The following is a 26,592-nucleotide window of genomic DNA, read 5'->3' on the forward strand; positions in this document are numbered from 1 at the left end:
TACCCCATCCCTGACATATTTAATTGTTTGTTTTTTTTTCTCTCTGCCCATCACTCTGCCTGTTCTCCATCTCCCTCTGGTGCTCCCCCCCTCTTTCTTTCTCCCGAGGCCTCCCGTCCCATGATCCTTTCCCTTCTCCAGCTCTGTATCACTTTTGCCAATCACCTTTCCAGCTCTTAGCTTCATCCCACCCCCTCCGGTCTTCTCCTATCATTTCTCATTCTCCCCCCCCCCCCCCCCACTACTTTCAAATCTCTTAGTATCTCTCCTTTCAGTTAGTCCTGACGAAGGGTCTCGGCCCGAAACGTCGACAGTGCTTCTCCCTATAGATGCTGCCTGGCCTGCTGCATTCCACCAGCATTTTGTGTGTGTTGCTTGAATTTCCAGCATCTGCAGATATCCTCGTGTTTGCTCATATGTTAACCCCTTCATTCCTGGAATCATCCTCGTGTACCTCCTCTGGACTCTGTCCAATGACAACACGTCCTTTCTGAGATATGGGGCCGGAAGTTGTTGGTAATACTCCACGTGTGGCCTGACCAGTATCCTGTAAAGCCTCAGCATTATCTCCTTGCTTTTGTATTCGGTTCCCCCTTGAAATAAATGCTAATTTCTGATCCTTCAGGTTCTTCCAGGAGTGGAAAACGGTGAGCCGTCTGAATTCCGAGATTTCTGTTTATTTTAGAATTCAAACAAAAGTGAAAACTAAAGGAAGAGCTGAGAAATGATGCGATGAGGGGAATTGATACTGAGGAGTATAAGACAAAGGAATAAAGAAATAAAAGATGGCTCTTCTGAAAAATCTTATCACTTTTATAGATAAGATAAAGAAAGTTCCTTAGTGATTAATAGGCTACATAATTAAAACATCTACATATATATAATGTGTTAATACTTACCAATAAGAAAGATGACAAACAGTTAGTTTAGATTCTATATTGCTTTCTGTCAGTGAGTTTGAAAAATTCATGAGTTTGTTAAACAGTACAAATCTTAAAAAGTATTATTTTGTTTAAAAAAGGCGGTTTGACAGTGACAGCCGCTTCCCTCGGACTTGGCTCTGACCCCACGACCCTGTCTCCCTGCAGGTGGAGGACTGTCCGGATCTTCGTCTCCTCCACGTTCCGGGACATGGCGGGGGAGCGGGACCTGCTGGTGCGCGCCGTCCTCCCCGAGCTGCGGGCTCGGGCTGCTCCCCACCGAATCCACTTGCAGGAGGTCGACCTGCGCTGGGGCATCACCGAGCAGGAGAGCCGCAGCAACAGGTAGGTGGCCTGGACTCGCGATTGCCCTCCAATGCCTGTCCTTTGCTCAGAACCCCACTCTGACCCCGCGACCCTTGCTCTTTAGCCCCTCCCCCACAAGTCTCGGTCGCTAACCCCCCCTGACCTTCCTCTGACACTGACCCTATGACTTTTCCCACAACACTGACCTCACGATCCTGTGTGACTCTCTGACACTGATCCGTAACCTTCAGACATGAATTTCCACTAACACTGACCCCCTGACCCTCGAGAATGAACTCCACCTGACCCTGTGGTAGGGCCTCCCTCCTGAAACCCTGCGGGTCCTCCTCCCTCCGACCTTTCGCGTGACATCCCTCCGACCGCCATCCTGGAATGTGACCTCCCCCCTCCCTCTGATGCACGCCGTGACTCCGTGGTGACCCTCCACGGGACTCTCCTTGTTTCAGCTTGTCCTCCTGCCCTCACTCCCCCCCTCGCCTTCGCACCCCCGATGATTTTCTCATCGTCCCCCTGCTTCTCCCCCGTCCGCAGGCAACTGGAGCTTTGCTTGTCTGAGGTTGCCCGCTGCCAGCTCTTCGTGCTGATCCTGGGCGAGCGTTACGGACAGACCCTGGACGACTATTCCCTGCCGGACCTGCCCCAGTTCCAGTGGGTAAGGAAGAACTCAGCTCGGATGTTCAAAGCCCACTGGCCCCTACCGAAACTCCACGTTCCCTTTTTGAGTGCAGTACTAGACAGAGGTTGGGATGTTGAGCTTTTATCAGGGACAGAGGTCTGCTCTCTCACCTAGAAGTGTCAGGGGCGAGTGCAGGACGAGGGAGCCCTTGCTCCATTTATAGAGTGCGAGTGAGACCACCCCTGGAATATTGTGTACAGGTCTGGTCTCCCTGCCTGAGGAAGTAGATGACCATGATATTTTCCCAGGGCAGGGTGTTTAAAACTAGAGGGCATGGATTTACGGTCAGAGAAGAAAGATTTAGAAGGTATTTAGATGAGTAAGTGCATTGGAAAGGCAAGGTAGGAAGGGTATGGTAGGCTCGAGAAGATCACAGGGCTTTCACCAAGGTGAATTATAAAGAGGCTGGGGGTGTGTTCCCTGGAGAAAAGGAGGCTAAAGATGTGGCCTGATAAAGGTTTATCAAATGAAGCAAAGCACAGAAGGGACCAATGGAGTCTCTTCCCCAGGGTAGGGAGTCTAGAACGAGAGGGAACAGGCTTAAGGCAGGAGGGGAAAGATTTAAACAGGACATTTTTCACACACAGGTCTGTGGAATGAGCTGCCAGAGGAAGAGGTCGCGATGGAGACAGTTACAATGACGTTTGTGCACGTACATGGAGAACAAATGGTTTTGGGGATGGGAGTTGATTGTGGACAGTTAGCTTTGTTGGACAGATTGGGCCAGACGGCCTGTCTCCATGCTGTACTATGTGAATCTGAGACTGTGTCAAAATAGAGGAGAGACCCCTTACTCAGTAATACGGGTTCTCAGTGAGATTGCCTCTGAAACATTCTGCCAAGGTCTGGTCTCCTGACCAAAGGATGGTGGGGGGTGGACGAGAGAGGCAAGAGGAGGTATTGTGTAGAATTGTACAGTTACTTACAGAACATTGGAAACAGTCCAGAAGAGATTCCCTAAGTATGATTACTGGGATAAGAGGGTTGTCTGGTTACAAAAAGGAATAGGAATTATGTTCTTCAGTGCCTGGTAGAACAAGGGTCATCTCTCCAAATGTGTCAAGTCCGGAGACGGTGACAGGAGATGCGGAGATGTTTCCACTGGTGGGAAGGTCTTGAACAAAGGGGAAAAATACGCCAGTATTCTGCAGAGGGAGCCTCACCCTGTGTCTGACCCTGTCCCCGGGAGTGTGTGACGGGACGGTGTGGAGGGAGCCTCACCCTGTGTCTGACCCTGTCCCCGGGAGTGTGTGACGGGACGGTGTGGAGGGAGCGTCACCCTGTGTCTGACCCTGTCCCCGGGAGTGTGTGACGGGACGGTGTGGAGGGAGCCTCACCCTGTGTCTGACCCTGTCCCCGGGAGTGTGTGACGGGACGGTGTGGAGGGAGCCTCACCCTGTGTCTGACCCTGTCCCCGGGAGTGTGTGACGGGACGGTGTGGAGGGAGCCTCACCCTGTGTCTGACCCTGTCCCCGGGAGTGTGTGACGGGACGGTGTGGAGGTGCCCTCAACCTGTGTCTGACCCTGTCTGTGGAAGTGTTTTATCAGTGTACAGAATACTGTGCAAGAGTTGCCTCTTCAATTGTATCCAGTCCTTACACCCTCCTCAATCTCCATTCATACACTGGCTGTGAACACTCTTGCTCACCAACTGCACCCACAGGCCTATAAATTGAGGAAAGTTATTTTGCTGTTGACGAGTTCAGACGTAGGCCTAAGGGACGTAGCCTCAAAATTCAGGGGTTTAGATTTAGGACGGAGATGTGGGGAAATTGCTTTTCCCAGAGACTAGAGAATCTGTGGAATTCTCTTCGCAGGAAAGCAGTAGAGGCTACCTCATGAATTATATTTAAGACAGGCACTTCTCTGCTTAGCAGGGAAATGAGGGTTATAGGGAAAAGGCTATAGGGTGGGGCTGTCTATGGCCAGAGAATCATTGATCTTAGTGAATGGCGGAGCAGGTCGTGCTCCTATTTCTTGTGCTGAGTTTCTTCCCATCCTCCCAGGTTAAGGACTACCCAAAAGGTCGTTCCATCACTGAGCTGGAGTTGATGCAGTTCCTGAGACAGACCCCGGGAGATCCCAGGCAGACCTGCTTTGTCTACACAAGAGACCCTGCTGTCCTGAGGTGAGCAAGGGTGGGTGGCTCGGTGTAACCTGTGGAGGGGAAAGGGACGGGGTCTGTTGGGATTGTGTATGATGGGAAGGGATATCGAGTCCATTGGGAGTGAATGAGAGGGAGATGGGGGGTCCATTTGGAGTGAATGGGAAGGAATGAGTCAGTCAGGATTGTGTATGATGGGAGTGAATGTGAAGAGTTGGGATCCATTGGGATTGTGTTCGGTGGGAGTGAGTGGGAAGGGGTGGGGTCCATTGGGATTGTGTACGGTGGGAGTGAATGGGAAGGGGTGGGATCCGTTGGGATTGTTTATGGTGGCAGTGAATGGGAAGGGATGGGATCCGTTGGGATTGTTTATGGTGGCAGTGAATGGGAAGGGGTGGGATCCGTTGGGATTGTTTATGGTGGCAGTGAATGGGAAGGGGTGGGATCTGTTGGGATTGTTTATGGTGGGAGTGAATGGGACACTATTTCCATCACCCCTCCCTCACTCCGCCTGCCCCTTGGAACAGGTCAATTCCAGAGCAGTGGACATCACATTTCTCAGCGGAGTCAGAGGAGGCGAAACTCCGGGTAGCTGAGCTGAAGAGGGAGGTGAAGGAGTGGGATTTGCTGATCCTGGAGAAGTAAGGATCTTGTGTGTGATTTTCTCCCATTTTCGGTCGCAATGTAAACGAGTTCAGCCACAACACAGTGATGATGGCATGTCCTGCCGATGTTCGGCCCGTCATATCCCATGCATTTTCCAGCTCGAACTGCCGCCCTGTACCTCTTCCCTTTCCCAATCGCTGCCCCTTTCCCAGGGGAAAGTCGACAATTACGCTCTGTTCCTGCTTTTGTTGTGGAAGGTGTTTGATTTCCTGCATTTGGTGGGGGGAGTTTATATTGTTTATTTCCCTCTGTTGCAGGGAGGAAACGGGGTTCCTGCGCTTGTGAGGTGGGTGTTGAGGGTGGGGTTTCCATTCCTGCGTTTCGCGGCAGGGGAGGGAGGGAGTTTTCATCCTGCAGTTGAGGAAGAGGTTAGCATCCCGGAATTTGTGGGGTCCGTGACGGTGACGGTGTGCGCGCGGTCCCAGCGATCCACCTGCGAGCGCGCCGCGGCCTGGGAGGCCGGGCGGCGCGCGCGCTCTCGGGAGCGTGTCTGGTCCTGCGTCCCCAACTCCTCGCCCTGTCATCTGCTTGCAGCTACCGCAGCGAGTGGGGGGGGCTCCTCCACGGGAAACCCTACCTGGCCGGGCTGGAGGAATTCGGCGGCAGTGTGCTGCGCAAGCTCTGGGAGGCCACGCTCGTTCAACACTGCCAGGTTAGTCTCACTGAATCCGTGTAACACCGTCCCTCACTGCCCTCCCCTGAACCCCCGAACGCTCACAGCCACCACCCCCCCCCACCACAGCATTCGGTCTACACCCAAGAGGTTATCCCTCTCTAGTATCCACTCCCCAACCCAACAATGGTTACTCACAACTCTACCCAAGACAAGGGAGATGTCTCCACCAGCACTAGAGAAATGCTCAGCCCCTACCTTCCCTCATCCCAACTGCAGCTTAACTCTTTCCTCACCTCTCTACACCTCCAGGAAGGGGTTGGCCCCCTCCCTTGACACTACTGCCAACCCCAGGGAGCAGTAAAGCCACTGCTTCACCTCTCCAGCAATCCCAGCTGCATTAAGGAAGGAGCTCTCACGAGAAACCTTCCCTCACGCTTCCTATCATGGGATCTTCCTGTGCATGCTTCTGCCTGCCGTTTCCCCTTCACACGTGCACACGCCCGCCAACCCTCCCCCAGCCTCTGAGTCACTGTTGGCCGAGGATGTCGGGGGATGGGACAGGAAGGCGGGGCCTCCACCTTCCCCCTGACTGCTTCCTGCTCTTCGTCCAACCAGCAGGGCCAGGGCGGCACTGAAGATGACCAAGATGACCAGGGGGGCTTTCTGGAGGCTCACAGCAGTCAGCTGATTGGCCGGCGTAAGCAGCTCTCGGCAGCGGCTGCCAAGATCCTCCAGCAGAGGAAGGGCACCATCTTCCTCGTCCACGGACGCCCCAGCGAGGGCAAGACCACCTTCCTGGTAAGCGGCACTCAGGGTTCTGCCTTCCCCGCGGAGTCTTGCCCCGCAGACACCTTCAGATCAACCTCTCTCAGCGCCAAAGTCAAAAGCAAGTTTATGCACAAGTTCATGTCCCAGCAGCACAGACCCACAGCGTCAGGTGAACAGCCATTCACAAGAGAGACATGGGATTGACCTTTTACCTAAACCTGGCTTTAAGCAGTTGCTAGGCGTCAAACAGGAGAATCTCTGCAGATGTTGGCAGTCCAGGGCAACACACGAAAAATGCTGGAGGAACTCAGCAGGGCTGCATCATCTGTGGAAACGAATAGACAGTCGACGTTTCGGGCCGAGACCCTTCATCAGGGCTGGAAGAGAAAGATGAGAAATCGGAGTAAGAATGGTAGGGGAGGGAGGAGGTGAGAACGAAGTGCAAGGCGGTAGGTGATTGGTGAAACCGGGAGAGGGGGAAGGGTGGCTGTGGAGTTGATTGGTGAAAGAGATAAAAGGCTAGAGGAGGGGAGAATCTGATGGGAGAGAATGGAAGAAAGGGGAGGAAGAGGAATGTCGGAGGGAGGTGATGGCGAAGTAAGGAAGTGGGTGAGAGAGAGAGAGAAACAGAAATGTGGAATGGTGAAGGAGGTGGGCAGTTTCCAGAAGTTCGTGAAATCAATTTTTACTCATGTTTGTAAAGGATGTGAGAAATAAAGTCAATTCAATTACCCAGGTTACCCAGACAGAACATAAGGTGTCGCTCCTCCAAACTGAGCGGGGACTCATCATGGCAGTAGAGAGGCCGTTATCTGACATGTCGTGATGGGAATCGGAAGTAGAATTGAAATGGGTAGCTGCCGGGAGATCCCGCTGTTTTTTTTCAGATTGGTGAAGCGTTGGGTCTCACCGATGTACAGGAGGCCACACCGGGAGCTCCGGATACAGTAGACGACCCCAAAAGATTCGCAGGTGAAGTGAGCCTCACCTGGAAGGACTGTTTGGGGCCCTGAAGGATAGTGGGGGAGGAGGTCGGGGCAGGTGTGGAACTTGTTCCGCTTGCAAAGATGAGTACAAGGAGGGAGGTCAGAGGGGGAGGGACAAGTGTGCAAGGAGAATCCCTGTGGAAATCGGAAAGTGAGGGGTGGGAAAGAATGCCTGACCTGCTGAGCTCCTCCAGCATTTTGTGCGTGTTGCCTAGAGTACACATGGAGGTAGTTACGGCCAAGGTGCAGGACACGGGTAACTGGGTTACTGGCAGGAGGGGGAAAGGGGATGGGAAGCCAGCGCACAGTACCCCTGTGCCTGTTCTCCTCGATGACAGAACACCACTTTGGAATACTGTTGTGGGGGGATGACCCAGCAGAGAGAGGTCTGGTCTCTGGCTCTGAGGCTCAGAAGGGAAGGGAAGGGAAGAGGTGAGCTATGGTACTGGAGGATTTGCTGGTTCGGGGAACAGAAAGGAGGTTCTGTGGACACAGATGAAATTCCCAGATGGTATGCCACCTCCCGGGTGCCAGGGTCGCCAGGGTATGTCTTATATGGTGAGCGGTAGGGCACAGAGGAGTGCAGCAGATCAGAGGATGAGAGGGATCTGGGAATACAGAGCTATAATTCCTAGAAAGTGGCATCAGATATATGTAGGGTCATAAAGCTTTTTTGGCTATTGGTCGTCATAAATCAATGTATTGAGTACGAGTTGGGATTGATGTTGAAATTGTATAAAATGTTTCAGAGACTAGTTTGGAATATTGTGTGTAGATTTGGTAACCGTCCTACAGGAAAGATGTAAATAAGGTTGAACGAGTGCAGAGAAAAACTTACGAGGGCGTTGCCAGGACTTGTAGAAACCCAAGAAATTATAAACCAGTGAGTAGCCAGGAAATTATAGACCAGTGAGTCATACTTCAGTGGTACGCAAATTGTTGGAGAAGATGCTGAGAGGCAGGATTTCTCAGCATTTGGAGAGACAAAATCTGATTAGGGATAGTCAGCATGGCTTTGTCATGGACAGGTCATACCTTACGAAGCTGATTGGATTCTTTGAGGATGTTAACTAAACACATTGATGAGGGGAGAGCAGTGGATGTAGTGTATATGGATTTCATTAAGGCATTTGATAAGGCTCCCATGCAAGGCTCATTCAGAAAGTCAGGAGGCATGGGATCCAAGGAGATGTTGCTTTGTGGATCCAGAATTGGCTTGCCCCACAGAAGGCAAAGGGTGGTTGTCGATGGTCGTATTCTGCATGCAGGTTGAGGACCAGTGGTGTTCTGCAGGGATCTGTTCTGGGACCCCTCCTCTTTATGATTTTTATCACTGACCTGGATGAGGAAGTGGAGGGATGGGTTAGCAAGTTTGCTGATGACACAGAAGCTGGTGGTGTTGTGGATAGTCTGCAGGGTTGTCAGAGGTTACAGCATGACTTTGAAAGGATGCAGAACTGGGCTGAGAAGTGGCAGATGGGGTTCAACCCAGATAAGTGTGAAGTGGCTCATTTCGGTAGGTCCAGTTTGAAGATAGAACATAATATTAATGGTAAGACCCTTGGCAGTGTGGAGTATCAGCAAAATCTTGGGGTCCGTGTCCATAGGACACTCAAAGCTGCTGTGCAGGTTGCCAGTGTTGTTCAGAAGGCGTATGGTGTTTTGCCCTTCATCAACCATGGGATTGAGTTCAAGAGCCATGATGTAATGTTACAACTATATAAGACCTTAGTTAGACCCCACATGCAGTATAGGCAGTCCCCGAGTTGACGAACGTTCGACTTACGGACAACTCGTGCTTATGGAGGGAGGAGAACGCTGGTCCGCCATTAAAGTCGTTGCCGTTAACACTGTGTTGAGTGTGTAAGTTTGTATTTGGCTTAAATATTTCTTAGCAAGATTCATCCTGACCCCCTCCCCTTTTCCAGTCAGCAACCCCCTCCCCATTTGTCCCATTTAACCTGTCTCAGTGTGGGTGGACTTTAGGACCCGGAGCAGCACAAGACCCGTCGCCTGTGGCTGCTGCTGTATTTTTTTTTATTAAGTGCGATCGTGAACGATAGCCAGATCAGAAATGCTGATCAAATCAACTAGTTCCTAAAGAGAATTCTGATAGGCCAATCAGACGGTTCACTGCTGCTTAGCGATAGAACATAAAATCCACAGTTTTCTGTCCCGTTGATGGAAAACGATTGCGATTGAAAATAAAGTAGAAATAATAAAGCGATTGGAAAGAGGTGAAATGCCATCGGTCATTGGAAAAGCTTTAGACTACAGTCGGTCAACAATTGGAACAACTTTAAAGGATACAGGTAAAGGATAAAGTGAGAATCATGGAGCATGTGAAAGGCCCTGATGAAAGCTGCAATTATTACTAAGCGGACGCAGTGTTTATTATTGAAATACATATGTTTCTTTTAGTGTTTTATATGCATAGAAAGGTAAAATATATACTATATACTAAGACAAACGTTTAACTAACTGACGCTAAATAATACCGGATGAACCTGGTTCCAACTTACGTACAAATCCAACTTAAAGACAGACTCAAGAACGGAACTCGTTCATAACCTGGGGACTGCCTGTACTGTGTTCAGTCTGGTCACCTCACTACAAGATGGATGTGGATACTATAGAGAGAGTGCAGAGGAGATTTACAAGGATGTTGCCTAGATAGGAGAGTATGCCTTATGAGAACAGGGTGAGTGAACTTGGTCTTTTCTCCTTGGAGCGACGGAGGATGAGTGGTGAACTGATTGAGATATACTGATGAGACATTGATCATGTGGCTAGCCAGGGTTGAATTGGCTAAAATGAGGGCATAGTTTTAAAGTACCACCATTCAGGGCCCCAGACAGTCCTTCCAGGTGAGGCGGACACTTCACCTGTGAGTCAGCTGGTGTGGCATACTGCATCCAGTGCTCCCGGTGTGGCCTTTTATATATTGGGTGAGACCTGACGCCAGACTGGGACACTGAACACCTACGCTCAGTCCGCCAGAGAAAGCAGGATCTCCCAGGTGGCCGCACATTTTAATTCCACGTCCCATTTGATATGTCTATCCATGGCTCCTCTACTGTCAAGATGAAGCCACATTCAGGTTGGAGAACAACACCTTATATACCGGCTAGGTAGCCTCCAACCTGATGGCATGAACATTGACTTCTCTAACTTCCGTTAATGCCCCTCCTCCACTTCTTACCCCATCCCTGACATATTTAGTTGTTTGTTTTTTTTCTCTCTCTCTGCCCATCACCCTGCCTGTTCTCCATCTCCCTCTGGTGCTCCTCCCCTCCTCCTTTCTTTTCTCCGAGGCCTCCTGTCCCATGATCCTCTCCCTTCTCCAGCTCTGTATCCCTTTTGCCAATCACCTTTCCAGCTCTTAGCTTCATCCACCCCCCTCTGGTCCTTCTGCTATCCATTTTGCATTTCCCCCTCCCCCCACTACTTTCAAATCTCTTACTACCTTTCCTTTCAGTTAGTCCTGATGAAGGGTCTCGGCCCAAAACATCGACAGTGCTTCTCCCTATAGATGCTGCCTGGCCTGCTGTGTTCCACCAGCATTTTGTGTGGGCATAGTTTTAAGGTGCTTGGAAGTAGGTACAAGGGAGATGTCAGAGGTAAGTTTTTCACACAGAGTAGTGGAGCATGGAAGGCACTGTTAGTGAAAGGTGGCGGAGGCGGATACGATAGGGTCTCTTAAGAGACTCTTAGGTACGTGAGCTCAGAAAATAGAGAGGTATGTAAGTAGGGGAATTCTGGGCAGTTTCTGGAATAGGTTACATGGTTAGCACAACATTGTGGGCCGGAAGGGCCTGTAATGGGCTGTATATGTCATGTTTTATGTGGACCTGAGTATTAGGGAAAGCTTGCATAGGTTAGGACTTTATTCCCTGGAATGTGGAAGATTGAAGGGAGACCTGATGGAAGTGGACAAAATATGAGAGGGTATAGATTGGGTAAATGCCAAACAGATTCTTCCACTGAGGTCAGGTGAGACTGCATCTAGAGGTCATGGGTTAGTGATGGAAAGGTGAAATATTTAAGGGGAACGTTAGAGGGAACCTCTTCTCTAGAGGGTGGTGAGAGTGTTGAATGAGTTCCAGTTGGAAGTGGTGACTGTGGGGTCAATTTCAACATTTAAGAGAAGTTTTGGGTACGTAGAGGGACCAGGTGCGGAGAGCCTATGGTCGGCGCAGGTCGATGGGACTGGGCAGCTCATGGGCCAGGACTGCCTGCTCTGAGCTCTGTCTCTAAGTAAAATAAATCTGTATGGCGGACACGTAGAAATAAGTTTTCACTGCCTTCGGTACGTCACAACAATAAACAGATTTGCCAATTCTTCAACAGTCAGGTTGAATTCAGTTATGGATTCAATTTCAAGGCCTCTACGACCTGTAGCTCAGTACTATTTATTTACTGATTTATTATTATTTTTCCCCAAGTTAGAAACATCTAATACCAGTGAACATGCTTTAAGGTGAGAGGGAGAAAGTTTTAAGGCCAAGTGTGGGGCAAGTTTCGTTTCTTTTTACACCATAAATAATGGGCACCTGGTATGGGCTGCCAGGGAGGGTAATAGAGGCTGTTAGACAGATACCTGAACATGCTAAGGAGGGAGGGATGGGCACCATGTTCAGACAGAAGAGATTTAATTTAATTTGGGTATTTATTCTGTCTAAGCCCTGCATGATTTTATAGACCCACTATCAGGTCACCCTTGAGCCTTCTTCATTCCAGGGAAAACTGTCCCAGCCTGTCCGGTCACTGAAGCCCTCCAGTCCAAGCAAATCTCTGCCTAAAGCGCTTGTATTTTTCCATCGACTGAAAGTCACGGGTGACCCTTCTATTCTTGTGCGAGCCTACAGGACATTAACCTTGTTCTTCAGCCGTTTCTGTGTAGCTTTGGCTTTATGCATGAGGTCACTTTCTTCTGTAAAACAAATCTTCTCCCAAGTCGCAGTTCTCTTTCAGACTACATCAGGTTTTCCTCCAGGATTTCCCTGTATTTTGCTGCATTCATTTTACCCCCTACTTTCAGAAGTCTTCCAGGGGCCTGCTGCAGTGAAGCATCCCCCACAGCACGATGCAGCCACCACCCTGCTTCACGGTAGGGATGGTGTGCTTTTGATGATGTGATGTTTGGCTTATTGCAAAACATAGCGTTTAGTCTGATGGCCAAAAAACCTCAATTTTGGTTTCATAACACCATAAAACTTTCTTCCGTCTGACTTCAGAATCTCCCACATACCTTCTCGCAAACAGATTCATGTGAGTTTTATTCAACTGTGGCTTTCTCTTCGCTACTCTCCCATAAAGCTGCGACTGGTGAATCACCCGGGCAATAGTTGTGTACACAGTCTCTCCCATCTCAGCCACTGAAGCTTGTACCTCCCCCAGAATTGTTGAGGTCTCTTGGCGGCCTCCCTCATGAGTCCCTTCCTTGCACGGTCACTCATTTTTTGAGGATGGCCCGCTCTAGGCTGATTTACAGCTCGGCCATATTCTTTCTAATTCTTGATGATTGAATTACTGTACTCCAAAGGATATTCAGTGACTTGGAAATGTTCTTGTATCCGTCTCCTGACTTGGCTTTTCAATAACCTTTTTGTGGAGTTGCTTGGAGTGTCTTCATGGTGTAGTTTTTGCCAGGATACTGACTCACCAGCAGTTGGACCCTCCAGATAAAGGTGTAGTTTTACTACAATTAATGAAGTACCACCACTGCACACAGGTCTCCAAATCTTCTTTGCTGCACTGCATTATATTTTGCATACAGTCACTGTTTCTCATTTGTACTATTTCGATGCAGTTACCCTGGACGATTTCAGCTCGGGGCATCAGAGGTCGGAGGTCAATTCCTACACCTTCTGTAAGCAAGGTTGCACGTTCCTTCTGTGTGAACGTGGGCTTCCTCGAGATGCGCTGGCCTCCTCGCACAGTCCAAAGACGGTTAGCTGGTTGTTGCAAGTTGTCCTGTGATTAGGCAAGGTGATGCTGTAATCGTCAGGGTAACTGCATCGAAATAGTAACAAATGAGAAACAGTGACAGTATGCAAAATATAATGCAGTGCAGCATTTAAGAGGAGTTTGGATAGGTACGTGTGTGTGAAGTGTTTGAAAGGATATGGTCTGGGTGCAAGTAGATGGGCTAGCAGGAAGACTAGTGAGCCAGAAGGCCTGATTCTGTGCTGTCATGCTCTATGACCCTAGAATAGGTGCAGGGGCCACAACGAGGTAGGCTTTGAGGTCAAGAGTCCATCTTATCATTTAAAGGGGACCTCGCAAAAATCTGATAACTATAGGAGAAAAGCTGTCCTGAGTTTGGGAAGTACTTGGTGCTGAACCTGGTGGTGTGGACATTAGTCCCTCTGCATCTCCTGGCAGCAAGGAGAGTGCATGGTTTACCCGTTTCGTTCTTGTGACCAGGTGGGTGGAATGTGCAATCGTCCTGTTAGGACGGTTTCAAGCATGTGTTCCAGTACCGTGAGGTACAGGTACAATAAAAAACCTGCTTTCCGCGGGTCAAGGGCATGAAGCTGCCGATTATAAGAGAGCACACAGAATTGGAATTATTGGCTGATTATTGTCACATGCATTGAAATACAGTGAAATGCTGTTTACACAGATCAGAATTCGGTTTAATATCACCGGCATATGTCATGAAATTTGTTAAAAATTGTTAAACAAGTAGTGGAATAAAAAGAAATTTAAAAGGAGTAGTGAGATAGTGCTACACACACAAAATGCTAGAGGAACGCAGCAGGCCAGGCAGCATCTGTGGGGAAAAAAGTACATTTGACGATTCGGGCCGAGACCCTTCTTGTGAGGTGGTGTTTGTGGGTTCAGTGTCCATTCAGAAATCAGATGGCAGAGGGGAAGAAGCTGCTCCTGAATGGCTGAGTGTGTGCCTCCTTCCTGATGGTAGTGACGAGAAGAGGGCACCTCCTGGGTGGAGGATGCGAGGGTGTCCTTAATGATGGATGCCGCCTTTCTGAAGTACCGCTCCTTGAAGATGATCTGGATACTGTGGAGACCGGTTCCCACGACGGAGCTGGCAACTTGTACAACTCTCTGCAGCCTACTTCAAACCTGCGCAGAAGCACCGACCCCGCCCCCCCCCCACCCGTGATTCAGCCAGTCAGAATGCTCTCACGCTACATCTGTAGGAACTTGCAGGTGTTTTTCGTGATACATCGAATCTGCTCAAAATCCTCATGAAATAGAGCCACCGTCTTGCCTGCTTCATAGCTGTGTCATTACGTTGGATCCAGGTTAGCTCCTCGGAGATATTGACAGCCAGGAACCTGAAATTGCTCACTCTCTCCACTTCCGATCCCTCTTTGAGGACTGGTGTGTGTTCCCTTGTCTTGCCTTTTCTGAAGTTCATTACAGGGAACATTGAGTTGTGCTAATACAATTACAATGCAGCGTAGAAGCTGCAGAGCAGGTGGAGGCTCGCAACAAGGTAGATAGTGAGGTCAGGAGTCCATCTTATCACACTATGGAGCCCTCCAGTAGTCTGATAACGGCCGCAGAAGCTGTCCTTCAGCCTGGTGGTATGTAGCTTCAGGCTTTTGATTCTTCTGAGCGAGGGGACAAGAGAGAATTCTGGGGTGAGCGGGGTCTTGACAATGCTGACTGCTTTACCGAGGCAGTGAGAACCCCTTGGAGGGAGGCCGGTTTCAGTGATGTGCTGAGCTGCGGCCTCAACTCCCTGCACGCACTTGTGGTTCCGTGGACGGGGCAGTTGCGGAGAGAAACGAAAGACTGCGCAGAGAGAAAATGCAGTTGGGAACAAGCCTGCGGCAGTGTCCGCAGGGTCCCGTTGTGGAGGACAGGCTGGGCCTGTGCAGCTCGGTTCCAGGACCCTGATGGCCAACAGGAAGCAGAATCAGGTTTAATACCACCGGTATATGTTGCAAAATTTGTTGCCTTTGCAGTAGCAGTACAATAAAATGCTCGATTAATAAATATCGTGAAAACAACTTAATTACATTAATAGTTAAGTTACAATAGGTAGTGCAAAAATTCCAGAAATAAAGTGCTGAGGTAGTGTTTATGAGTTCAATGTCATTTAGGAATCAGATGGCAGAGGGGAAGAAGCTGTTCCTGAATCACTGAGTGTGTGTCTTCAGGCTCCTGTACCTCCTCCCTGATGGCAGAGGGGAAGAAGCTGTTCCTGAATCATTGAGTGTGTGTCTTCAGGCTCCTGTACCTCCTCCCTGATGGCAGAGGGGAAGAAGCTGTTCCTGAATCATTGAGTGTGTGTTTTCAGGCTCCTGTACCTCCTCCCTGATGGCAGAGGGGAAGAAGCTGTTCCTGAATCGCTGAGTGTGTGTCTTCAGGCTCCTGTACCTCCTCCCTGATGGCAGAGGGGAAGAAGCTGTTCCTGAATCATTGAGTGTGTGTTTTCAGGGCTCCTGTACCTCCTCCCTGATGGCAGAGGGGAAGAAGCTGTTCCTGAATCGCTGAGTGTGTGTTTTCAGGCTCCTGAACCTCCTCCCTGATGGCAGAGGGGAAGAAGCTGTTCCTGAATCGCTGAGTGTGTGTCTTCAGGCTCTTGTACCTCCTCCCTGATGGCAGAGGGGAAGAAGCTGTTCCTGAATTGCTGAGTGTGCGTCTTCAGGCTCCTGTACCTCCTCCCTGATGGCAGAGGGGAAGAAGCTGTTCCTGAATCGCTGAGTGTGTGTCTTCAGGCTCCTGTACCTCCTCCCTGATGGCAGAGGGGAAGAAGCTGTTCCTGAATCGCTGAGTGTGCGTCTTCAGGCTCATTCCGATGGTAACAATGAGAAGAGGGCATGTCCTGAGCCAGTGTTACCAGACTGGACCCTGAAGGGGTGGGTCTACCTTCTGAAGAACGTGGGAGAGGGGCTGGCATTTTGCAAGGGCTGTGGGAATTGGATCGCAAACCCTGACCAGCCAGCCTCCTATGGTTCTGGCTGTCCCTGATCGATACTCACCCGTCCTCCCCCCTCTCTCTCTCTTCCAACCTCAGGCCGGGCTCATCAACCAGCTCTCCCCCGCCGAGCCGTCAGACGTCCCGGCGCAGTGCAGCGTCTTCTACCACTTCACCGCGGCCGGTGAGGGGGCGCAGAGCAGCACGGCCTTCCTGCAGCGCGTCTGCCAGCAGCTGGACCCACACTCGGACCGAGACATTCCTCAGACCCACAGGTGAGGCGGAAGTGGGGCGTGGCCATACCTTCGGTGGGTTTGGGGGGTGGGGTCTCTGTTCACTTAAAAAGCCCCAGGTGCTGGGGTCCGGGGCAAGATCTCCACTGTTCGGGAAGTAGCGATGCGGAGTGACATTGTAACACAGAAACAGGCTCGTCGGCCCACGGTGCTGTGTCAATATCATCAAGCCAGTGATGGCCAATTAAGTTGATCCCTTCTGCCCACACTTGGTCGGAATCCTTCCATTCCCCATACATTCATGTGTCTGTCTGAGCTTCTTAAATGCCCCTGTTACGTTTGCCTTCACCACCTACCCCAGCAACACGTTCCAGACATCCATCGCTCTGTGTGGAAAGGAAACTTGCCCCACTGTGGTTACGACCAATGAAGAAAGTTGCTGGAGTTCTTTATGAAGTATATCAAAAATTAAACTTATAATAATTAGCAAAAAGATAACTACCAATAGTTGCAGAAAGATATCTACCAAAAATCACAATAAATGTTGTTTGTCCGTTGTGATCTCCTGGCAGCTCGGTCTCTCGTCTACTGGCCTGACCAGAGTTTCATAAAGCTGCAACGTAACCTCCTGGCTGTTGAATCCAGTCCCTGATGGGTCAAGGCAAGTGTGCTTTGTGCCACCTTTACCACTCCGTTGACGTGCAGACACTTTGCGGGAGCTGTGCTCCCTCTGCACTGACACGAAGGTCCCCGATATGAACAGTGCTCACACTTGAGCTCCCGAAGTGAGCAATTATCTCGGCGTTGGGCCCCGCACGCACACGTTGAGCTGAGTCCCGTCCCTCAGCTGTGCAGTCCAGATCCCTTTCTCAACTCGCACACAGATACAGGCGGGCAGACGGACGCAGACGCAAAGAAGAGGGTGTATGGGCACAATTGTGCACAGACAGGTGACTGGAGAGACAGAAACCTGCACATGAAATCATGTGAAGCTCACAGAACAGAAGTAATAAGCACAGTGTTGAGCTGGGAACAGCAGGAAGGTCTGACTCAGAGGTTTCTGAGAACCCCAGACCCACGAGGTCCGTGTTGGGCTGACGGGGGCACTTGCTGTTTGTCCCCTCAGGCCCCTGGTGATGCTCTTCCACAGCCTGCTGTCGAGCCGCACCGGTTCCCGGCGTCGGCTGATCCTCCTGGTGGACGGTGCAGACCAGCTACTGGGGGCCGGGGGCTCCCCTTCCTCTGACTGGATACCCGAGCCTGTCCCACAGGTAGGCGGCATGCTTCCCACTCCCACCCCGGCTCCTATTTGTAACCGCCCACCCCACCCTCTTCCCACTCCCGCTCCAGCCCCTGTGCCCCCTCACTCCCACTCCAGCCCCTGTGCCCCCCCTTCGCTCCCACTCCAGCCCCTGTGCCCCCCTCACTCCCGCTCCAGCCCCCCCTTCGCTCCCACTCCAGCCCCTGTGCCCCCCCCCTCACTCCCGCTCCAGCCCCTGCGCCCCCTCACTCCCGCTCCAGCCCCCCCTTCGCTCCCGCTCCAGCCCCTGTGCCCCCCCTCACTCCCGCTTCAGCCCGTGCCCCCACTCACTCCCGCTCCAGCCCGTGCCCCCCCTCACTCCCGCTCCAGCCCCTGCGCCCTCTCACTCCCGCTCCAGCCCCCCCTTCGCTCCCACTCAGCCCCTGTGCCCCCCTCACTCCCGCTCCAGTCCCCCCTTCGCTCCCGCTCCAGCCCGTGCCCCCCTCGCTCCTGCTCCAGCCCCCCCTTCGCTCCCACTCCAGCCCCCCACCTTCGCTCCCACTCCAGCCCCTGCGCCCCCCACCCCTGGCTCCCACTCCAGCTCCTGCACCCTCCCCCGCCTCACTCCTGCTCCAGGCCCCTGCCTCCCCTCGCTCCCGCTCCAGCCCCCCCCTCACTCCCCGCTTCAGCCCGTGCCCCCCCCTCACTCCCGCTCCAGCCCGTGCCCCCCCTCACTCCCGCTCCAGCCCCCCCTTCGCTCCCGCTCCAGCCCCTGTGCCCCCCTCACTCCCGCTCCAGCCCGTGCCCCCCCCTCACTCCCGCTTCAGCCCGTGCCCCCCCTCACTCCCGCTCCAGCCCGTGCCCCCCCTCACTCCCGCTCCAGCCCCTGCGCCCTCTCACTCCCGCTCCAGCCCCCCCTTCGCTCCCACTCCAGCCCTGTGCCCCCCTCACTCCCGCTCCAGCCCCTGCGCCCCCTCACTCCCGCTCCAGCCCCTGTGCCCCCCTCACTCTCGCTCCAGTCCCCCCTTCGCTCCCGCTCCAGCCCGTGCCCCCCCTCACTCCCGCTCCAGCCCGTGCCCCCCTCGCTCCTGCTCCAGCCCCCCCTTCGCTCCCACTCCAGCCCCCCACCTTCGCTCCCACTCCAGCTCCTGCACCCTCCCCCGCCTCACTCCTGCTCCAGCCCCTGCCTCCCCCGCTCCTGCTCCAGCCCCTGCCCCCCCTCGCTCCCGCTCCAGCCCCTGCCCCCCCTCGCTCCCGCTCCAGCCCCTGCCCCCCCTCACTCCTCCTTTCTCCCCCTCACACTTCACACCCTCTCACTCCATGATACTGCACCCCCAGCTCCCTCACAGTACACGCCCCCTCCCCTTCGCACTTCATGCCCTCTCCCCCTCAACTGTGTGCCTCACCCCTCCCACATTCCCTCTCTGCCATCACCTTCCTCCCTGCAGCACTTTCCACCTCTCTCCGTGTCCATTGCTCTCTTTCCCCTCTCCGACACCCACCCCCCGTTCCTGCCCTCGCCCTCCCGTCCCTTTCTGAGGGTTTCACTCGCTGCCTGCAGGGGGTGACGCTGGTGCTGTCGGTGACAGAAGGATCCTACCTACACCGGACCCTGGACAAGCACAGGCAGGCGCTGGCCTTCAGCCTCGGGCCGCTGGAGCCGCTGGACAGGGCGCAGGTCGTGCGCGCCAGTCTGGCTCAGTACGGCAAGCGTCTGGAGGAGACGCCCTTCAACAACCAGGTAAGGGTGGGAGCGAGCAATGAGGGGCAGCAGGGATGGAGGGGCTCGGTGGGGTGCGGGGAGAGAGTGTAGGGGGGGCGAGAAGGCGACCGAGTGGTGACAGGAGGGGTGGAACAGGAAGAGGCACCAAAGAATGGCGGACAAACGAGAGGAGAGGCAGCAGTGAGGGAGGGAATGCCTGCAAGGAGGGGTGAGGGAGCATAGCGGGAGGGGCGCCAGGAGTGCCGAGGAGCGTGGTATGGGAGGGTGGCTGGCAGCAGGGAGAGGGGGCAAGGGGGGGTGCTCTGCTCCGTGGGGTCCACCCTCTCTGCGGTGTCCATGATGCCAGGCCAGACTAATCCCACTTGCAGGCATGGGTTCCCTATCACCCCATTCCCTGTCTGTCTAAGAACCTGCTAAACCTCATTGTCATATCTGGGTCCACCACCATTCCTGGGACCCCCCTCACCCCCATTCTCGGGCGGAAAAATAAACCTTCTCTGCACATCTCCATTGAAACATTCCACTTCCTGCCTTTAAGTCTAAGCCCTCCAGCACGTGACATTTCCATCCTGGGGTGGGGGGGAAGACTTCTCTATCCTATCCAGACCTCTGGTAATTTTATAAACCTCTATCAGGTCTTCCCTCAGTCATCACTGGTCCAGAGAAAAAATCCCAAACTATGTCGAGCCTCTCCCTGGACCTCATGCTCTCTATTCCAGACAGCATGCTGATAAACTCCTTCTGCATCCTCTCCAAAGCCTCCGTTTCATCCCTTCATTTTTGGCAAAAGCACAGAAGTTTATTCACACAAAATGCACGAACTGCAAACATCAAGTATTTACAAGACAGCGAGCAAATTAAAATTTAAATTTTTTTTACTTGTGTCTATAAAACAGTAAGTTCCCTGCGGGTGCCACACCATTCCAGAAGTCCCCCACGATACTGATAGTGACCACGTGCTCCCCGCCCAGGGACACTCCACTTTGTCCTGTGGCCGAATCCAAATTTAGATTCCTGCTCTCCAAACCTTCGTGACGTACTGAGGGTGGTGGGGGCTTGCTCTGCAATCGCCAGGGAAATTAGGTGGTGGGAGGGAGGTGGGGGGAGAACGGAGGCGTGAGTGTGGCGCTAGAGTCAGTTGAATCCTGTGCCCCTTGCAGATGAGGCTGCTGGTGGTGAAGAGGGAGTCACACCAGCCCCTCTACCTCAAGATGGCCTCCGAGGAGCTTCGCACATTCGGGGTCTTCGAGAAGGTGAGGATGTAGGCACGGCCCCCTGACCTCCCTTACTCCGCTCCTCCCCCACTTCCGCAGCCCACCAGGACTTCTGCCCCCCCACAAACACATCCCCCCCATGCTCAGCATATTGCCCCCCCAGCTAATGCCCGGCCTGTTGCACCCGCAACACATCTTTCCTGCCAGGCCGTCTGTGGCTACCCCTTTGCTCCTCGCCTCTGATGCCAAGTCCACAGATCCCTCCTACCACAAACAGGTGAAAATCTGCAGATGCTGGAAATCCAAGCAACACACACAAAATTCTGGCGGGACTCGGCATCAGTGGAAAATTATAAACGTTTTGAGCCGAGACACTTCATCAGGACTGGAGGAAAACAGAGCTTCCTCCTACCGATGGTCAACAACCCCTCTCTGTTACCTCCTCCTCCAGGTCTCGGAGAGGATCCGCGCAATGCCCTCAACCCTCCGCCAGATGCTGCAGTGGGTGCTGGGGAGACTGGAGCAGGAATTTGGAGCAGAGACAGTGACCTTTGCCTTCTGCACTCTCAGCATCAGCGAGAGAGGTAAATGGCTACGGAATGGGGGGGGCAGGGGGTGGAGTGTTACTCCAAACCTCCTGGGCACCTAACATGGCTTGAGGCTCCCTTCATACCGTACCGTCAGGCTCCCAGGGAAAGGGTCAGCCATAGACTGAGGCTCCCTCCACAATGTCCCGTCACACACTCCCAGAGACAGGGTGAGGCTCCCTCCACACCGTCCCGTCACACACTCCCAGGGACAGGGTCAGACACAGGGTGAGGCTCCCTCCACACCGTCCCGTCACACACTCCCAGGGACAGGGTCAGACACAGGGTGAGGCTCCCTCCACACCGTCCCATCACACACTCCCAGGGACCGGGTCAGACACAGGGTGAGTCTCCCTCCACATCGAATCAAGGATGCGCAGGTGCCATGTAGTTTTCTTGGCAGCGGTTAGAGAGTCAGTGGCAGGTGGACTCCCTGCCGGAGGAGATGAGAGCTTTTGAGTGGAGCACCAGAAGTCTCCTCTGTCCGGGAGTCTACCTGAGTCCTTCTGGGGAGACCTGGCTGGCGAACTGGCAGGACCTGGAGACGAAAGTCATGGCCCGGCTGGGGCGCTGGTCAGGCCTTCTCAGGGTGCTTTCCTATCGAGGCAGGGTGGTGGTTATAAACCAGCTGGTGGCCTCCATGTTGTGGTACCGGATGGTCACCTTGGCCCCTCCTGCCCCGTTTGTTGCGAGAATGCAGAGGAAGTTAGTGGACTTCTTCTGGGGCAACAGGAAACACTGGGTCTCTGTAGCGGTCTTGAATCTCCCAGTGGGAGAGGTCGGACAGTCGCTGGTGTGTGTACGTACGCGACTGGCGGCTCTCCGCCTCAGGACTCTGCAGAGATTCCTGGACGCCGAGCACCCTCCCAGGTGGCACGTGTTGGCGACTTTCTTCCTCCGGAGGGGCTGCTGTCTTCACGAAGATATGCGGCTGCCAGCAGCGGGCGTCAGCCGTACTGCTTTGCAGAGTCTGCCCGGCTTCTATCAGGGCCTACTGAGAGTCTGGAACGTGGTTGCCTCAGGCCGGGAATCCCCTCCTCAGGCAGAGGGCGGAGTCCTGGCCCACCCTTGCCCTACCTCAGTGGATGTCGGTGCGGCTCAGGTGTGTGGACCGACTCAGGCCGAGGTGTTTGTCGGGCCCAGGCCCCGCAATCTTATCCGAGAGCCGAGTCCACACAACTTGAGCCGTCTCTCATCGATACCCACAGTCCCATTCAGGGGGGCAAGTAGGAGGTATCTGTATGGGCTGCTGCTCCACACCCTCCACTTCCTAGTCCTTGTCCACCGTCCCGACACGCCATGGCGGTCGGTACTTTCACCTGCAGGTGGGGGAGCTCCCTTTACCAGGGAATTCTTCCCATGCATCTGGGGGCTCTGGGGTGGGGGTTGCTGCACAGACCGGTGCCCTGCAGTAAATCCTCTAGTTTGTACACGGATCTCCCACACGCACGTCATTTCTGCGGGCTGGACGAGACCGTGTACCACATGTACATGGGGTGTGTGAGGCTGCAGCCCCTTATCGCGTATTTGCGTGGGCTGCTTCTCGCCTTCTGGTTGCATTATAGCCCCACCCTATTTATATACGGGCATCCGATAAGGAGGGGGCATGGAGGGATGAGGATGTCCTTGTTAACTTGCTCTTGGGGCTGGCGAAATCAGCCATCCGAGGGTCTTGGAAACAGGTGGCAGGAAGATCTCCCCGGGCAGATTGCCTGGCAATGTTTAGGGAGTATGTTCATGCCAGATAAATATTGAGAAGGAATACGTGTAGTCCACGGCGACCATAGAGGTGCTCCGGGACCGTTGGGCTCCGCGGGGGGAGTTATTGCCATCATTGACAGAGATGGAAACATTTTAGTTTAATCTCTATTGTCTATTTATAGTGTAGTAATTGTGTTAGTCACCGGTTTGTATATACAGCACAGAATTAGTACTAAAGATATTTTGTAGTTAAAAAGAAAAGGGACAGGGTCAGACACGGGTGAGGCTCACATGCTCTTAGGGACAGGGTCAGGCTCCCTCCGGCCTGTCCTGTCACCAACTCCCAGGGACAGCAGGGTCAGGGTCAGGGTCAGACAGGGGTTGAAGCCCCGAATCCTGGGAACTGCTGAGGGGGTTGTGCTGGTGGTAACTAATTTCCTGATTTTTTTTGTTTTCCTCGCCCTACCCTGCCCACGTCAGGCCTGCGTGAGGTCGACCTCTATTCCACCCTCTGCACCCACAGGAGTCCTGCGCAAGGGAGGGGCCTCCCCGAGATGGGAGGAGGTGACGCAGGAGACGCTGGCTCCCAGACGACCCATCGCCATGGCAACCTTTGCCCGTCTGCTGCGGGGACTGGCTGCGTAAGTCCCCGTGACCCCCCTGCTCCCTCAAGGTCCCTCGTCATTCCTCAGGCCTCCCTGAACGTCCTAGAGCCCAAGATGGGGACAGAGGGAGGGGGTGAATGAGGGTAGAGGGGTCCTCTCGGGAGCGAGGGGAGGGGCGAGAGGAGATGGGTGAGGGGAATGGGGAGATGGTGGGGGGGGGGAGAGAGTGAAAACAAGTCTGATCGATGGGGGGGGTGCCCTGCTGGTCAGTATCAGATCGATGGGCTGAAGTGCTGGTTTCCATGCTGCGTGGGGCGATGGGAGGGGAGCAGGTACGGCCAGAGCAAGTAGAGGCAGAGTGGGTGGTAGATTTCAGGGAGAGGTAACTTGTGAAGGGGGGTACGGGGGTGTATTTTGCATCTGCTAATTTTTATCTGTTCTCCCCATCCACTGTCACTCTCCCATTTCCCCCACCCTCTCAAACCCTCATCCCCACTCTCCCCTCACCCCCCTCCTCGCCCTGTCTTTCCTCCTCTTTCTCTCTGTCCCCTACCCATGTCACTCTATTTCACCCCCCTAATCCTTCTTTGTCCACTCTACCTCCCTCCCCACCCACCTTCAGTGTGAGTGGTGTGTGGGGACTGGCTGACAGCTCCGGCTCCGGCTCCGGTTCCCGTCTCCGCCTGGCCGGATCGTTGCTGCAGGGAGCGGTGGAGCAGCGATACCTGCGAGAGGGGGACAGGGCCCGGCACTCTCACCTACTACTGGCCGGTGGGTATGGGAGAGCTGCTCCTTCTCAACCCCTCCCTAAGTCGTCGCACCCTCCTCCGCGGCCTTGTACCCCACTCCCTGGGCCCACCCTTCCCCCTCGATCCTGCGGCCTCGTGCCGCCACCCTCCCCGTCCCGCGGCCTCGCCTCCTCCCCCTCCCCGTCCCGCGGCCTCACCCCCTCCCCCTCCCCGTCCCGCGGCCTCACCCCCTCCCCCTCCCCGTCCCGCGGCCTCAACCTCACACCTCCCCCTCCCTGTCCGGCGGCCCCTCCCCCACTACTCAACCCTCCCACCCTCTTGGAGCCACACCCTCCATCAGGGTCCCATTCTTCCCCCCTCCTTCGACCCCCTACTGTCCGACTGCTCCGTCCCCCCATTCCCCGCGCTCTCTGTCGGTGTGACGTTAACCCATCTTTCGCTGGCCCACAGCCCACTTGTGGAGAATGACTGATCCGGCTGGGGACAGGAGCTTCACCGACTGCGACCCCGAGGCCCTCGCTGACCTGCCACTTCATCTGGTACGGGGCACCTCCCTCGGGGCTCGGCTCCGTCTGCACTCTGCACGTGTGTCCTTGTGAGTGTGTGTGGATTGCACGAGTGTGTCTGTGTGTGTATGCGTGTGAGCTGTGCACGCCCTTGGCTGTGCTGACGCGTGTCTGTGGGTGCTGCTGGAGGGTGGAAGGGAAGGGATGGAGGGGGAAGCAAAGCTGGTGCCCAGCTGTGGTATCCATGTTTGATTGTGGGGGTCAGGACATTGTGTGGGGTGGGGTTGGTGGTGTTAGTGATGGGTGGAGGGTTTAACTGAAAACTTCTGCAATAGGGTGTTAACTCAATTTTATCTTGCTCCCCCTCCCACCTCACCCCTCCACCTCCTTTACTGCACGCACTATCCCCTCTCCCCACCTCCCCCTACATCTCCACCTATCTCCCTCTCCTCCTCTCTCCCTCACTCTTCCACCTCTCCCTCTCATTCCAGGTGGGATCAGGACAGCATGTCCTCCTCTCCTCCCTCCTGTCCGACCTCCGTTTCTCCTGGCTCCACCTGCGCCTTGGGATGTTGCCCCAGCTGGGAGCTGCCTTCGCCTGCTGTGGTGAGAGTTCAGAACCCTGATCTTTGCATCACACTCCCCACACCACAACCTCCGACCCTCACCTTCGCTCTGGCTTCAGCCTGACCTCTGACCCTCAACTTCTAATCCTTGCGCCGCCTTTCGATGGTGGGATCTCTCACCCACACCCTTCCCTCAGCTCAAACTGTGACCCTAGTCCCACACCCTCTCACCCTCACCCACACCCTTCCCTCAGCTCAAACTGCGAACTTAGTCCACACCCTCTCACCCTCACCCACACCCTTCCCTCAGCTCAAACTGCGACCTTAGTCTCACACCCTCTCACCCTCTGCCACACCTTTCTCCGCAACTCAAACTGTGACCCTAGTCCCACGGCCCCACGTACCCATGGCGTGACTTCCAACCTCAGCTCTCTCTTTCTCTCTGACCCTTGCTTCCCTATGCCCTGACCTCTGACCCTTGTCCTCGTTTCTCCGTGGCATGACCTCCCTACCAAACCCTGCTGCACAATCTTGACCCCGCAGCCTCTCGTGATGGTAATTACCCCTTCTCCTTCCCTCCCCCCTGCCCCCAGGCTCCGCTGGAGAGGGGATCACAGAGGTGGGGGCCGCCCGGCGACTCCCCCAGCCGGTCAGATGTCAGAACCTGCCAGGATTTTGTGGCCGCCAATTCGGCCCTCCTGTCCCGCTACCACCCTCCTCTTCTGGCAGCAGGCGTTGAATCAGGAGGAGGGCTCTCCGTGGAACGCCAGGCCCAGAACCTGCTAGGGAGCAGCCCGGAACACCGGCTCACCCCACTCGGACTTCCGGCTCATGTGCTGGGTCAACCGGCCACGGCCAACCCCGTGCGAGGCTCGGTAAGCGCTCTCTCCCCGGGCAGGATAGGGGAACGGGAGGCAGAACAGGGGGAGGGTTTAAGCCTGGGCTGGGTAGAAATCAGGGAGACATAGACATGGGAAGTCCTGTTTGACAAACTCCTGGAGTTCTCTGTCGATCTAATGAGCCACGGTGGACAGAAGGGAGCAAGTGGATGTTGTATAGATAGAAGGCATTTGGTCAGAGGACACTTTAAAAGACTTATCCAAGAGATAAGGAAGTATGGAGTTTGGGGTAATGTACGAATAGAGGATTAATTAACCAACAGTGATTTGGAATAAATGTTGTTTCTTTGGCTGACACGTTCAGTGGTGGGCAGAGAGCCACAGGGGTCAGAGCTGGGCTCACAGTGGTTCGTGATCTGAATTAACAATTTAGAAGAGGGGACCGAGTGCAGTCTGCCCTGCCCCCTTCTGTACCTGGACGTCCAGACAGTTTGTCAATGCCCTCTCCCCTGTGTCCCAGGGTCTCACCCCTCTCTGACTGAGGAAGGTTCCCTCAGATTTCCTCCCTCCTCCACCCGGATCTGTAACTAATCGATGTCCCGCCAAATCCTTTGGCTATCTTCTGTGCTATCCACGATTCCTCAGATCATTTGGAGCTGGAGGGACG

General features: G+C 54.0%; 1 protein-coding gene across 4 annotated transcripts in view; it reads left to right on the plus strand.

Annotated features, from left to right (window-relative positions):
* Positions 1-25,909, plus strand: part of tep1 (telomerase-associated protein 1) — a 78,124-nt gene extending 52,215 nt beyond the window's left edge. For 3 of the 4 annotated variants that reach the window (XM_073028935.1, XM_073028938.1, XM_073028939.1), the window contains exons 18-33: positions 1,089-1,265; positions 1,779-1,899; positions 3,930-4,051; positions 4,555-4,668; positions 5,228-5,345; positions 5,925-6,107; positions 16,062-16,237; positions 17,322-17,466; positions 18,997-19,176; positions 20,319-20,411; positions 20,824-20,956; positions 23,141-23,301; positions 23,888-24,036; positions 24,465-24,553; positions 25,012-25,126; positions 25,680-25,909. In XM_073028935.1, the coding sequence (XP_072885036.1) occupies positions 1,089-1,265; positions 1,779-1,899; positions 3,930-4,051; positions 4,555-4,668; positions 5,228-5,345; positions 5,925-6,107; positions 16,062-16,237; positions 17,322-17,466; positions 18,997-19,176; positions 20,319-20,411; positions 20,824-20,956; positions 23,141-23,301; positions 23,888-23,914 (1,750 nt within the window). In that variant the 3' untranslated portion in view covers positions 23,915-24,036; positions 24,465-24,553; positions 25,012-25,126; positions 25,680-25,909. The remainder of the gene's footprint in view (positions 1-1,088; positions 1,266-1,778; positions 1,900-3,929; positions 4,052-4,554; positions 4,669-5,227; positions 5,346-5,924; positions 6,108-16,061; positions 16,238-17,321; positions 17,467-18,996; positions 19,177-20,318; positions 20,412-20,823; positions 20,957-23,140; positions 23,302-23,887; positions 24,037-24,464; positions 24,554-25,011; positions 25,127-25,679) is intronic. The other variant, XM_073028936.1, reaches the window with a different exon arrangement.
* Positions 25,910-26,592: the final 683 nt, after the last annotated feature.

Source organism: Hemitrygon akajei, chromosome 25 (assembly GCF_048418815.1).
Source record: "Hemitrygon akajei chromosome 25, sHemAka1.3, whole genome shotgun sequence".
NCBI classification, from domain to species: Eukaryota; Metazoa; Chordata; class Chondrichthyes; order Myliobatiformes; family Dasyatidae; genus Hemitrygon; species Hemitrygon akajei.